The following is a 15,626-nucleotide window of genomic DNA, read 5'->3' as shown; positions in this document are numbered from 1 at the left end:
TTAGGCTCTGTTCACACACTCTACTATATTTTTTTTTTAAATAATGGCCGCTGTTTTCAATAAAGTGTCAGTTAATAACGGCGGCCGTTATTAATTGCCAATGAACACTGCCTTTTTCGGCAGTCCGTGCATCCGTGCGGTGCATGAAAATCAATGTTAGTTGATTTCCATGCACAGCCGGAATGGGCCGCAAGGAAAATAACGTTCCTGCAGCTGTCAGACCTTTGAGGCCTCAGGAAAATGCACACTTTTTTCCAGTATAGCATGGCCTAAGGCTTCCAGTTTCCTTGGCTACCATCGGGGCTCTGCGATCACTTCGCAGTGCCCCGATGGACACCGGACAGAGAATTTTCTCTCTGTAGAGGGAGAATTCTCTGTCTGAAGCTCTATAGATGCTGCGGTCGTGCTGACCGTAGTATCTATGGGGTTAACTCTCAGCACCGGAGCGTGGCTCTGGTGCTAAGAGTTGTGGTGGGTCCCCGGCTATCACTAACAGCCGGGATCCACTGGGGATGACACAGGCGCAGCTTCTGCGCCTGTGTTATCCTCGGTCATAAATTAACAACGCTGCAGCATCAGGCATAGGCCGCAGCGTCTTAAACTTACTGTGCAGTGGCGGGAAGAGGTTAATTTCTATTCCTCCTTACCTCTATACTACAATACCAAGGCCTCAATAGCTTAGCATAACAATTTTGAAGAGAGGTTAGTTACTGAATAGCTTCCTCTGAATACTTGTAGTCAATGATCTGAAACTGCTCACTTAGACATTTCCATGTTTGTACAAAACAATTTGGTTGTCACAAAACTCATAGGGGGATATTTACTAACAAATCTAAAAACGCGATTTTGTCAAAGATGTTTTGGCATCATTTCCAATCTAATGTGTTTAGTCAAATGTATGTAAATTGTCTAATAGCATTGTAAATGTGTCTTAAAAATAATGGTCTTTTAATAAGTCTAATAAATTCACCTGGTTCGGAGCAGACGTAGCGATGCGCCAATATTTGCGACTTTTTAAAAAATTGAACAGTTAATAAATTTAGCTAAAAAAGAATTCTGGCGCACTTTCCATCTAATTAACAACAAAAAATCTAATTCAAAAAGTCGCATCTAATGTGGATAGTCTTGTCTAAAAAAGCTTCATACGTTAATATTAGATTTATTTTGAGCGCAAACTTGATATATTAGACTAAAAACAGGCGCAATTAGTTTGATAAATGTCCTCCATAGTTATTTTCCCCAGGTTCTAAAACTGACCTTTTTTATCACCCATTATTAGACTTTTTAGCATATTTTAGCTTTCAGATCCTCATCATTTAGATAACGTCTGTTTGTTGCAATGTGAAACTACAGGTCAGGGATAGTGAAATTCTTTCAGTTTAATTGCAGCCAAGTAATCTATAGACATTTTGTTTTTCCTTTAAATCAACTGGTGCCAGAGATTTGTAATTGACTTCTTTTAAAAAAATATGCAGTCTGCCTGTACTTATCAGCTGCTGTATGTCCTGCAGGAAGTGGTGTATTCATTCCTGTCTGACACAATGCTCTCTGCTGCCACCTCTGTCCATGTCATGAACTGTCCAGAGCAGTAGCAAATCTGCATAGAAAACCTCTCTCTTGCTCTTCAGAGTGGAGAGAATACACCACTTCCCGCAGGACATACAGCAACTGATAAGTACTGGAAGACTACAGATTTTTTTTTATAAAAGTAAATTACAAATCTCTGACACTTTCTGGCATAAGTTGATTTGAAAAAAAAAAAAAAAAGATGATAAACAACCCCTGTAACTAAATATGCTTGCTCTCCCAGAAAGGTCAGAAATACATACATACATACATACATACATACATAGGGCTTTACTGTAGAATAACCCTCTGACTTTATTTCTCAGCATGCCATTGAGGTTTTTAATGCACCAGCCACAGGTGAAATAACAGTGACAGGTATATGTTGTCAGCCTCCAGGACTTCTGCCACCCTAACAATACCAGGACATTGCACCACACTCCCATGTAGGACCAGTAAAAAAAAACACAATTTAAAGCCACTGCTGAAGCTATTTTGGCAAAATACTGCAGATTTGACTGTGTATGGAAAAAAATACAGTGATACCTCTGTTCTCAAAATTAATTGGTTCTGTATGGCAGTTTGGGAACCGAGCAGTGTTTTCCCATAGGAAATAATGTAAATGTGTTTAATTGGTTCCGGAACTCACAAATAATCACCTACAGTACCCATTCATTACATTGAAAAGTTCCCAGTATAATCCCTACAGTACAGTACAGGGCAACACTATATACTGTATACACATTTAAAACAAGAAATGTCCAACCCCAGCACTGTAAAGGATGGGAGATGGTGGTGCACTGACTGTACTACTACTACTGTGCAGTACTCTGTTTCCCCTGAAAGTAAGACCAAGTAGAGGTTTTGCTGAATTGCTAAATATAAGGCCTCCCCCGAAAGTAAGACCTAGCAGACTATTTGTTTGGAAGCATGGCGGCCGAACAGAACACCCGGGCATGCAGCTGTGATTCTTTTTAGCCCGCCACTGCTGTTGTTCCTTACCTTCACCGTCCATTGCAGAGCAGCTGCATGCAGGACATGAAGACCGTCAACTGCTGCCAACCCTGATGTTCCCTTCTGCGGCTGTCACTTGTAAATGTGCAGGCAAGGCATCAAGAAATCCGCTGCCTGCCGCCTTCCCTGTTGTCCCTCACCGTCAGATGTAGAACTGCACATAGTATGCCGTCATCCTGTACGCTGTCCCTGCTGTGCTGTATGGGTGTGCTGTGGTGAGCTCCCCCTGGTGGCCGGAAACCGCCATACCATGCGCTCTGTCCCTGCTGTGCATGTGACAAGTGAATGTTCGTTCGGACACCGAGGTATAACTGTACTTTTAGTCCATTCGCTTTGGAGTAAATGAACTTTACTCTTTTAGGAAATTAAAACGTGACGGTCACAACAATCCTGAAATAAAGTGAGGTACCACATGCATAGAGAACCTTGCAGAACTGTTTTTCATTCCAACGATTAAGAGTTCGGAGTGTTATAAACCTGCAGACTTTTTTCACCATGAAACAAGGCGGCCATTGTGCAGCGGGCATGAAACGTCAGTCTCTTGATTTAGCTATGGGAAAATTTGCCATGTCTTGTATTTGATCACTTTATTTGCTATGTTGGCATCATTGAATCAAGGCCTGTATGACCACTTCTGCTCTGTATTCACAACTCTTGGACATACTGTATGTCTCCAGTATACAGACCTTGGGATCAGGCACACCTATATTACCACAATAAAATATATATTGTAATTTAACAAAGTGTGGGATCTCTGGTGCCACTCTCCTTTGACGGTGCCATCTACAGTGACTGTACCACATGGGACATGATTTTTAATCTTTATCTGCATGCACCGGTGCAGTTACTACCCTGTTTCCCCAACAATAAGACAGTCTCTTAAATACATTTTTGTTCCCAAAGATGCCTTAGGTCTTATTTACAGGGGATGTATTATTTTTCCATGAAGAAGAATTCACATGTCACATGCACAGCAGAAACAGCGTACAGTATAGCGACTTCCTGCCACCAGGGGGAGCTCCCCACAGCACACTTGTACAGCACAGCAGGGACAGTGTACAGTATGGTGGCATGCAACGGGATAACGGCAGACTGTGTGCAGCTCTACATCTGGTGCTAGGGGACAACAGGCATGGTGGCAGGCGATGGGCCTCATGATGCCTTGCCTGCACATTTACAAGTGACGGCCGCAGAAGGGAGAATCAGGATGCCGGCAGGTGATGGTCTTCATGTCCTGCATGCAGCTGCCATCGGCGGTGGGCTAAAAAGAATCCCAGCTGCATGTCCTGGTGTTCTGTCTGGCGGGCATGCTTCCAAACAAAAACTTTGCTAGATCTTACTTTCGGGGGAGGCCTTATATTTAGCAATTCATCAAAACCTCTACTAGGTCTTATTGTCATGGAAAACAGGGTATAAATGCAAATGCACTATTGTCTAATGTGGGCTGTGGATGGAATCAGTCTAGAACTGATGATGTATGTACTTGCCTCCACTTTTTCCTCTGTATATGTATTATTATGGACGATTAGTCCTCGGTTAGTTGGTCAGTGTTCCATCTTGTTTTTGTGCTTGTATGTTGACAGTTGATGAATGATGCCACTACCTTATGTTACTATACTACTTAGGCTTACAGTTTTTACTGTTTAATACCACTTCCAACAGGACATACAGCAGCTGATAAGTACTGGAATTTTTTTTATAGAAGTAAATTACAAATCTTTGGCACTTTGTGGCACCAGTTTATTTGAAAGAAAATTTTGTGAACAACCCCTTTAAGAAAAAACTGTTTAAAAAAATGTTTATGTCAATCTATCAACAATTAAGGGATATGGGTAGGATGTACAAAGGAGGGAGGGCCATGAAAAGGCATCAAACCAATATTCTCTTTCCCCTAGTCAACTATTTGCCATGTATGAAACCTGGATCTCTAGATAACCAGTAAAGTAACAGCTGTCAGTGATATTTACATAGGAGAATGGACTACGCCATACATAATGTAACAATGGGGGAGATTTAACAAACATGGTGTAAAGTGAAACTGGCTCAGTTGCCCCTAGCAACCAATCAGATTCCACCTTTCATCCCTCACAGACTCTTTGGAAAATGAAAGGTGGAATCTGATTGGTTGCTAGGGGCAACTGAGCCAGTCTCACTTTACACCATGTTTGATAAATCTCCCCCATTGTGTACTAAAAAATTCTTTTCAAATAGGCAATTGTACACATTTACTGACCAAAAGTTGGTTGCTACCCATCACGTATAGTAATATCCCTTCTGTGCATAGATAAAGCAGCATAGAATTATATAACTTACCAGTGCCATTAATCTACCATCTTCTTTCATGGCAAGGTATCGGTTTGCACTAATTCCCTTGATGGAGACGACACCTCGCTCTTCGGCTTGAAGCTGTAGTTTTACTGCAACAGAAATAAATTTGTGTTTAGTATATGAATCGATAATATCTATTTTTTTTTCTCAATATTTGCAATCATTTATATTGTTTATATTTATTTGTATATTGTATAACTATGGTTAAATATTACTGTCATTTAAAAAAAATAAAACTTTGTCATGTGGACTAGGCAAAGCTTGGATTGGTCGAGACCATTACGGTGACTGTCATTTTTCATGACTGTCATTTTTCAGAAATCAATAAATATCAATAGTACAAGCGATTTTAAGAAACTCTGTAGAAGGTTTTATTAAGCAAAAGAGTTTCCTTCTGTACTCAAAAAGCTGTTTTCCTACCTTACCCCTCATTTCAGAAGAAGCAGGATTTCTGTGTCCATTATGGTCTATGGAGGGGGGATGAGTGAGCACAGAGAGGAGAAAAGGCAGCCCTGCAAAACACTACATCCTGCAGTCTTCTCTTCCTAGACCAAGACTGACCTTTCTGACCTGTGAATCCAACGTTTTATGTGCCCAGACAGTCTCCAAACTATACAGCTGCTTCTCTGCTCTCCCTGCTCACTCTTCCTCCTCAGCCCCTCCCCTCTTCATAGGTTATAATGGACTCAGCAAACCCGTCTTCATTCCCTCCCAGGTTCTGCAAATGTCCCTTTAACTGAAAGCACTCCTGACCAGTGCTTGTAGTTATGACTACACTTGGAGGCTTAGTGGTCAGTCGGAAAGGGGGAGTTACGCCCCTGTGTGACTGATGACAATTTCTGCACAGTGTTGTAGCATATAAGAAACAGAAATGGAAAAACTTCACAACTTTACTGGAATATAGGCAGCGTGGTAGAGAAGGATTCACATAGTACATTACAATAGTATACTGTGTTCCTGGGATATGTTACTGTTTTTACTTAGTTCATTTTATTACAACCATGCTTCTTTTCTTCATCCTCCCCCAAACTGGCGCAGGATGGGCGGCACAAGGGACTTCCATTAGTTATACCAGCTTTCCAGGAGTTAAAGAGGCCCAGATGAGTAAGTCCCCCAGCTACAACATGCTGCGGCAGTATTGTTATTCATTTGGTTCCAAGACTTGTAATTGCGTGATGCAGCTCCTGCCCCCACACCTCCAGCCAGCAGCCAAAGGAAACCACTAATAGTCTGTGTGTTCAGCGTTACAGTGAAGAGCCTTATAAAGTGTTGTTCCGGTCATGAAAGTTAAAGACAGTCATCGTAGCACTACGGAAAAAGTGAGCTATATAAAACTTTAAAAAAACGCATTGAATCATCTGACCTCAAAAGTAATTAACCTGCACCCGCAATTAGAACAGCCACATTATCTAACCTTTCAGTAGCCAGTTTCCAGTATATACTGAGGGTCCCCATGTTAGTGGGCACAATAGTAAAATGCTTAGTTGATCTTAAAGCGACTCTGTACCCACAAACTGCCCCCCAAACTGCTTCTACCGTAGGATAGCTGCTTTTAATCCAAGATCTGTCCTGGGGTCCTATCAGCAGGTGATGCAGTTATTGTCCTAAAAAACAACTTTTAAACTTTCAGCCCTGTGTCGAATTGGTGTGGCCTAGAGTGTCCGTGCCCTAGGCCTGCATTGCCCCTCCATTCCTCCTCCCCACCCTCCTCACCATTAGGAATGCCCCAGGCAGGATTTCTCCTATTCATCACTTGTCTGAACACTGCACATGTGCTGGATCATTAAGGCCCATGTGCAGTGTTCAGACAAGTGATGAATAGGAGAAATCCTGCCTGGGGCATTCCTAACAGTAAAGAAGGCTGGGAGAAGGGACGGAGAGGTGGTGCAGGCCTACGGCAAGGGTACTCTAGGCCATGCCAATTTAACACAGGACTGAAAGTTTAAAATTTATTAGTAAGGACGGTGAAAAAAAGAAAATGACTGCAGGTTTTTAGCTGTTTTAATGCGGTTTCTAAAGGTTGCGCCTTATACAGTATTTACATGTCTGTGCTCCCTCTGGGGGCTTTCTTCTCTTGTTCCATCCCAGCATCTTCTGTGGTGAAGGCACGCTCAGCCAATCACAGGCTGATTAGTACGGGACAGCACCGTGGCCGGTGATTGGCTAAGTGGCAAGAGTGGCCTAGTCAGCCTGTAATTGGCTGAGTGGGCTTTTGCCACAGAAGACGCCCCGGATGGGATCAGAGAGGCACCAGGAGACACCGGGGGACCGCGGACAGGTAAAAATATGTTTATTTTTTGGGGGGGGGGGTTTAATATGAGCGGCGCCATCTTCCCAAACCTCTCCGAACTGTGAAGAAGGTTAAGTTCAGTAGCGAACTGAACTTTTTGCAAATTTGGAACAAATCTGGGTTTGGGTGGCTCGGTTCGCTCATCTCTATTTACCAACATGTACACATATAAACACCATTTTACAGTTTAGTTATACTCTACGCTGCCATAATATTCAAACCACCAACCTTCATGCCAAAATAGCTCTGACCTGTTGCCCTTTGGACCAATGAACATAGCCGTAGACCCCTCTCTTTGAGATGTTCCTCAAACCATTCCTGACAATTTTTCAGTGTGCAGTGGTCACCACCATTAACGGAGAAGTCCGGCGCATATTTTTTATTAAAGTATTGTATTGGCCCCAAAAAATTATACAAATTACCAATATACACTTATTACGGGAAATGGTTATAAAGGGCTTTTTTCCCTGCACTTACTACTGCATCAAGGCTTCACTTCTTGGATAACATGGTGGTGATGTCACTTCTTGGATAACATGCTGATGTCACTTCCTGAAAAAAATGGTGATGTCTCTTCCTGGATAAAATGGTGATGTCACGACCCGACTCCCAGAGCTGTGCGGGCTGTGGCTGCTGGAGAGGATGATGGCAGAGGGATGCTCAGTGTCCCTCCAGTGCCCTGTGTCCCTCAGTGTCCCCTGTCATCATTCTCTCCAGCATCCACAGCCCACACAGCTCTGGGAGTCGGGTCGTGACATCACCATGTTATCCAGGAAGTGACATCACCATATAAATTTAGGAAGTGACATCACCATGTTATCCAGGAAGTGACATCACCATGTTATCCAGGAAGTGACATCACCATGTTATCCAGGAAGTGAAGCCTTGATGCAGTTGTAAGTGCAGAAGCTCGGTAATGGATTGGCGCCGTGTGCGGGAAATGGGCTGTGGTTCAAAAAAAGGACCGCGCCACTAGCTTCTCCGCACCAGCGCCATTCTATTGATATGCAACACCTGACATGATGTTACATTCGCTTTACGGTAGAAGGAGGAAGTCTAAAGGTGCGTTTACACGTAACGATTATTGTACGAATTTGCACAATAACGATCGAATTCGAATGATAATCGTCTGTGTAAACGCAGCGAACGATCAAACAACGAACGAGAAATTGTTCATTTTGATCTTTCAACATGTTCTCAAATTGTCGTTCGTCGTTCGCAAAAAATTCACAAATCGTTCCGTGTAAACAGTCGTTCGCCACATTAACCAATGAGTGAGATAGGCTTAAAGTGACACTGTCACCCCCTTTGTGCATTCTGACATCTCTACACAGGTGTAAAATGTAAATTCAGCGGTTTTGTTACCTTATTTTATATCATACGTCATGGTGCTTGTTCAAGTAAAAAGTAATCTTTTATCAACTGCAGATTGTGTTAAGTGGGTGGGGCCTCGCTGCATTAGTGCCACTTAGCCCCGCCCACAAAGACACAGTTGGTCCCGCCCCCTCGTCGGCCATTGGAACAGGCTGTCCGAAACGTCTAGGCCCCACCCCCTTTACGTTGGTCAGCTAATGCAGCGAGGCCCCGCCCACTTAGTACAATCTGCAGTTGATAAAAGATGATTTTTTACTTGAACAAGCACCATGACGTATAATATAAAATAAGGTATGAAAACCGCTAAATTTACCCTTTACACCTGTGTAGAGATGTCAGAATGCACAAAGGGGGTGACAGTGTCACTTTAAGCGATCGCAAAACGAATTTTCCGTACGATATATCGTTCCGTCTAAATGCTGATCGTTATGGAAAAAAAAATCGTTACTCCGACATCGGTAATCGTACGATCGGGCCAATTATCGTTTCGTGTAGCCTTAAAAATATCATTTGAATTGTGGCCCCCACTATGTAAATAGATGGAAGAAGCTGAGCTAGATATCAAGCTACATAGATAATAACAGTAGAGACCAAGGAGAAATGTGACCCCGGCTGCTATCGGACTGGGATATGGTCCAGGCATAATAAAGTGAGGAATGTAAAGTGGAAATATCATCTGATCTTCCTAAAGTGACCTCTGCCTGATCTTCTTCTTGACAAAGGGTAAAATAGCTGGGCACGTTATATGGCTGAAAACATCTTAATCCTATATTCTATGTAACTCAGTCCTTGCACCTGACACACAGTAAATAGAGGAAGATTTACTTGATAATATGTTGGTGGTGTTGACCACGAAGGATCCCACAGCGGCTGGAGGGGAAGCCGGCCGCACACTTCACTCTGTACAGTAAAGTCCCACAGGGTGTTAGGAAAACATTTCTTAATTCTCCAGTGCAGGTGGCTAAACCGAGGGAAGGAGATTTACCCAACATCATACAGAAGCTAAGTGGCTATGGCTGAGGACAAACCCACAAGGTTGTGTATTCAATGCCAGCACATTAACCACTAACCCATTCATCCACACCATCTGCAAAAATATAGACGTCTGGCCTTAGGGATATGTGAGCTGCATGATATCAGGCGGTTACTTACAGACCTACAGTAAGCCTGTAATCCTGGTAAATCTAATAAATGTTACATCAGAACATGTTCTTTTCTTCTTAAAGGGGTGTTCCTACTTTGTTTAACCATGGCTCTGTTTGTGGGTGAATTTGGAGACATTTTACCTTGTTTCTTATGTGGTATAGAAGACTATGGAGAAGGTCTTGGAGCCCAGCTGTTTGCTGATTCTGAAACCTCTATAGCAATACAGTGGTGTCTTGGATTACGAGCATAATTCATTCCGGGACTGTGCTTGTAATCCAAATCCACTCTTACACCAAAGCAAATTTTCCCATAAGAAATCATAGAAATGCAGATAATTGGTTCCACACCCCAAAAATAATGATTTATTATTCTGAATAACATGTAAAACTAATAAAAAAAAACATTTAGATACAGCAGAATCTGTGATATTATAAGTTACTGTACAGTAATGGAGAGAATGGGAAACACAAGTACTGGTAGAGACTGCAGGGAGCATGAAGGAATGAGCAGGGCAGATGTGGGCACATACATACAGCACTCTCTGTCCGGGGAGAGAGGGGTTACAGCTATGGAGAGATTACCTCCACAGTCCTGTCCCCTGATGTAAGCCCCAGCCTGAGGTGGATCTGCTATGATTTGGAAGGTGAGGGAGACTTCCTGGGTCAGAGTACAGGGCTGTAGACCTCGCTATGCAGACCATGCCCCTCCCCCTCCCACCCAGTACAGGGAGCTCTTAAACCAAAGCAATGCTCTTAAACCAAGTCACAATTTTGAAAAACTGTGATCTCTTAAACCAAGTTACTCTTAAGCCAAGGTGCCACTGTATTACACTTTTTATCCAAGATACAGTAATAAAGTCTTGAATGTTTATTACAATAACAATCATGAAATATACTCCTACTTAACTAGATAACTTTAGGATAAGTTACACCTGAAGAATCAGACAATTTGTATTTATATGTCCCATTTTTCTGGCCACCTCTCCCGACTAAAAAAAGAGTTGAGCTGCATAGGAGCCAATTATAAGTCCGACTCATTTTTTAAGCGGAAAGAGGATGCGCTGCCGCTGTGGTCCCCTCCCCGCTCTATCTACTGATCGGTAAATAGAGACAAGTCAAAAGTTTTGATTGGTCCAAGTCTGAGTGGTGTTCAGACCCAGAACTATGGCATGTCAAAAGTTTTTTATAACAACAGGTACATATTAAACGATCCTTTTCTTCTTCTAACTGCCGTCCGATTCCCGCACTCAACGCTGTTTTTTCACCGAGCACTGTCCCGCCCCGAAGCACTGGGGGCCGGCCCACCGCCCCCCAGTATGGCAATATCCCCTCCCCTCTGTGACGCGGCTTCATTGATTCTAGCAATAACTGCTGATCATGAGTGTTTGTCATCCAACATATTGGAGATGTGTTGGATGTTGGATGTATTCTACTACTCTGTATTATTGAATTTTCCTAGAATTCCATCAATAGATATAACTCTGTTCTGCATTTAGTCTATCGAGAACAGAGTTGTATCTATTGATGGAATTCTAGGAAAACTCAATAATACAGAGTAGTAGAATACTTCTTTTGACTACTAATGTTTTCCCATTACTGTATTAATATCCAGACACAGCAGCCCACAGCCCACCAGTACAACTTGGGATAATACAAACTGCATGACATTATTCCATATGACTAGCCAGTCACCTCAGTCCATTTCTTATTCATACATTCACACCCATCGTCTCATTTTCAGAAAACAGGCGTAAGAGTCACAGATTGAATAAGCAAGAATAGAGGCTGAAAAATGGGAATAGGGGTGGGCAGAGTCTTGTGATGGTAACTGTACTAAAGGCACAAACACAATCGACCTAGAGTGAAACATTAGATGGATCAAAGTAGGAAAATATTAAGGGGTATATACTCCAAGAGGGAGCAATCTGATAATAGGAATACAGGACTTTAAAAGGGGTATTTCGCGTATTTTGGTAAGAGTATTTTGAGCTACCTCCTGTCTTTTTAGCTGCTGCTGTTCCTGAGTTACAAGTTTTTCTCAAAGCTGATCTATATCCAAGATGGCACCAGCCGGGAACCAGCATACATTGCAGCTCAGAGCCAACTGCCAAGTATAAGCCTCATCTTGTAGTATTTGCCCATCGCTGGCTTAATCTGCTTCTGCTTTAGGCTATGTTCACACTACATAAGTTCCATAGTGCAACAACGGCCGTGATTACTACTGAACTTACGTAGTGCGTAAGGGAATCCCGGACATAGTATACACTCCGGCCAGGGTCCCTAGAGGCACCACAAAAAAACTGACATGTCAGTTTTCTGCGGCCACTATTCACTGAATAGCAGCTGCAGAAAACCTGTTAGTGCACACAATGGAACGTGTGGCCCACATCCCAATTCCCAATCCAGGACACCGGCCCTTCTGTGACCTGGCCGGGTTACAGAGCGGCCGGTGTCTTACGCCATATGAACATGGCCTTACACTGTAAACAAAATATCTATTTATCCATCAATCCACATAGATAGATTAGAAAGAGAGTGATAGATTAAACAACTGTGTTTCTTTTTCCCTACACTGCTCAGGAGGCTGTCACTGTTTTGTTGTTTCCCCTCTCCTTGGCCAGGTGCTCACTGATTGGTGTTATATCAGTGAAGGGCGGGGTTACAGATGACATGTTACAGCTTGCCTCCCAACAGAAGAGACAGATCATGTGACTTTGGTCTCAGAAGGGAGGGGGAATACAGAGGATTGTAGACTAGGAAGTGGACCATGTGGACCAGGAAGTGAGAATTTTTAGCAGTCAGGATGTGGCCCAATTCATGTAATACAAACGTATTACAAACAAGTGGAGTACCCCTTTAAGGAATTTTAAAACGGACTCCACCCTCCACCACACCTCAAACATAGTATATAGGTTGCTGTATGTTGTAAGATCATTGTCTGAGATCCCCTTGCTGGATGCCTTTATGCCCTAGCCACTCCATACTGTACATTAATGTTACCCTAGCACACATAAATAACCCACTAATGTGAAATTTTATATTCTGTTTTTTTTTATTCTGGAATAATTACTATTGGATGGATAGCAGGCTGATGTCCTCCGATATATTATCTTTCAGGGAATCTGTTCAGACGGATGTCTTTCAGTTCTACATTTTCGCACTCACCTAGAACTCTTTCTTAATAGTTTCCTGTTCCCATAATCCCCCAGAACAGTAAGTATGTATTTATCCACTGTTCTCTCAATCCTTCCAATAATTCTGCCCCTCACTTTATTTTGGAACATTTTGTTCGCAATTTCAAACAGAAGAAATTTGTTTAAGGAGTGATTTGGGTCAGATTTTGGTGGAAATGACCAGCAATCTTCCATAATCATTCATGCCCTTTAAGTCATCTCATTTTTTTTTCTTAGTCCAGGCAACCATTTTCATCAATGGGCTCATTGTCAAACCATTTAAAGTGGAACACTATTTTTTGTGAGGGTTATTAGCAGAAAAAGGTGTCTGTATTTTATGATGTAGATGCATATGGAAAGGACAATAAAATATTGCAACCCCCCGGTACATTTGAGGAAATGTAACCCCCCTTTAGGAAATGGGTTTTCTTGTATTTCTTTTTTTGACCAAACACAGGATCAGATTTTTCACAGCTAAGAGGGGAAATGACAAGAGATGAGTAAACCTCGAGCATGCTGGAGTCCATCCGAGCCTGATCGTTCGGCATTTGATTAGCGGTGGCTGCTGAAGTTGGATAAAGCCCTAAGGCTATGTGGAAAACATGGATATAGTCATTGGCTGTCTCCATGTTTTCCAGACAACCTTAGAGCTTTATCCAACTTCAGCAGCCACCGCTAATCAAATGCCGAACGATCGGGCTCGGATGGACTCGAGCATAATCGAGGTTCGCTCATCTCTAGAAATGATGGATGAAAAAAAAACAAAAAACGATACATTTGTGTGCATCTGTTTTGATCAGTTTTTCCATTAAAGGGGTATCCCCCCAAGACCTAAAAAAATAATATGCTCCCTAACCTAGCTGGTCTTACTCACCAAGCCCCCCTGAGAATTTTGAGCCATCTCCCGTCTTTCTAGCTGCTTCCGTTCCATAGTTACAAGTTTTTTTTTTAAAAGCTGATCTATATTCAACATGGCGTCGGCCAGAAAACTACATCTCCCATCATGCATTGCTTATGCCTGATTGGTCCATGATGTAGGAGAGTTGAGTGAGTTGCATAGCAGAGAGGAGTTATGGGGGGGCCGCAGGTCAGCTGCCAGCCCAAGTGTTACAGAAACTAAACATACTGCCTAGTGTGCAGCCGTGGACACCACACACCTTCACTGCGCAGGGGGGGACGTTCTGCCGCTGGTGAGTTCCAGGGGCTGGGAGGACACTGACAGCTGCTGCTACTGATCAGTGTCTCCCGACTCCCCCCCCCCCCCCCAGCTCAACTGTGGCCCCTGATGTTGCCCCTCCCCTGGGGGAGACAATGCCCATGGGCTGGAGGTGTACCGGACTCATCCGCAGCACCCCACCTCATACGCAGCACCCCTCCCCCCCAGGGCTTACCCGCGGCACCCCACACCCCCCCGGACTCACCCGCGGCACCCCACACCCCCCCCGGACTCACCCGCGGCACCCTTCCCCCCCCCCCGGACTCACCCGCGACACTGAAGTCCCGTCCCCCCCAGAACTCATCCACGGGACTCCTACTTCCTGGGCGATGTGTACTTTGGCAGAGTGGCAGAGCCGCGGCAGGGCTTCAGCAGAACCCGGAACTCACCGGCCGCAATCCTTGCCGAAGCCCTGCCGCAGCTCTGCCACTCTGCCAAAGTACACATCCCAAGGAAGTAGGAGTCCCGTGGATGAGTTCTGGGGGGGACGGGACTTCAGTGTCGCGGGTGAGTCCGGGGGGTGCGGGGTGCCGCGGGTGAGTCCAGGGGGTGTGTGGGATGCCGCGGGTGAGTCCGGGGGGGTTTCTGTGGGTAAGCCCTGGGGGGGGGGGGGAGGGGTGCCGCGTATGAGGTGGGCTGCCACGGGTGAGTCTGGGGGGGTGTGGGGTGCCGCGGGTGAGTCCCGTACACCTTCAGCACATGGGCATTGTCTCCCCCAGGGGGGGGGGAAACGTCAGGGGCCACAGTTGAGCTGGGGGGGGGGGAGTCGGGAGACACTGATCAGTAGCAGCAGATGTCAGCGTCTCACTGTTCTCCCTTTCTTCAGTGGACTGAGTTAGAGTCGCTAACCCGGCCTATTGAAGAGATGGAGGACACGTGATGCCGTCTTGGAGGGTGGGGACCAGGAGCAGGGAGCGTGTCGGGTTGGACTGAGCTTTAATGATTCTATGCATTCCGTGGGGGTGAATGCATCTGGATAACAGCAAAACTGTGCAGAATCTATAATAAATTGATATAGGAAAGATGGAAAGCTATTAATGCAATAAAAATTTTTGGGGGAATACCCCTTTAACTTCCATTATTTTCATTTTTTTTTTAAAAAGGATCAAAACGAGATCAGTTACTTTTTATGTCTGTTAAAAAAACAAATCCATTTTGATCCTTTTTTTGATCCTTTTCAATGGAAAAACAGATCAAAATGGATGCACACAAAGTCATCCATTTTCCACCCGTTTTTCTTGGATTGCAAAAACGTAGTGTGAACTCAGCCTAACCCAACAATGGGCAGATTGGACTATTGGGCCATCTGTATAAAAACCAGTGATGGCTAAAGAAGTAAGAGTTTTCTCTAATGTTGGAATCTGATGGAGGTGTTGGACAGTGTCTCCAATTTGTGACTGGACTTGTTTTCATGAATGGGGATGTCAGTGTGCATAATGATATACTCAGGACTGCGTGCTGATCCATCAGGTATAAATAAGAGGTCATTATGGGGAGAAAAACACTCCATTTCCTGATCT

At 43.9% G+C, this 15,626-nt stretch overlaps 1 protein-coding gene across 1 annotated transcript in view; it reads right to left on the bottom strand.

Moving 5' to 3' along the window:
* Positions 1-15,626, bottom strand: part of FGF2 (fibroblast growth factor 2) — a 39,452-nt gene that overhangs the window by 13,943 nt on the left and 9,883 nt on the right. Inside the window, exon 2 of the mRNA XM_069978578.1 lies at positions 4,894-4,997. Coding sequence (XP_069834679.1) covers positions 4,894-4,997 — 104 coding nt within the window. The remainder of the gene's footprint in view (positions 1-4,893; positions 4,998-15,626) is intronic.

Source organism: Dendropsophus ebraccatus, chromosome 7, assembly GCF_027789765.1.
Source record: "Dendropsophus ebraccatus isolate aDenEbr1 chromosome 7, aDenEbr1.pat, whole genome shotgun sequence".
Lineage (NCBI taxonomy): Eukaryota > Metazoa > Chordata > Amphibia > Anura > Hylidae > Dendropsophus > Dendropsophus ebraccatus.
Note: the sequence above shows the minus strand (reverse complement) of the source record. Positions and strands in the feature narration are given on the sequence as shown.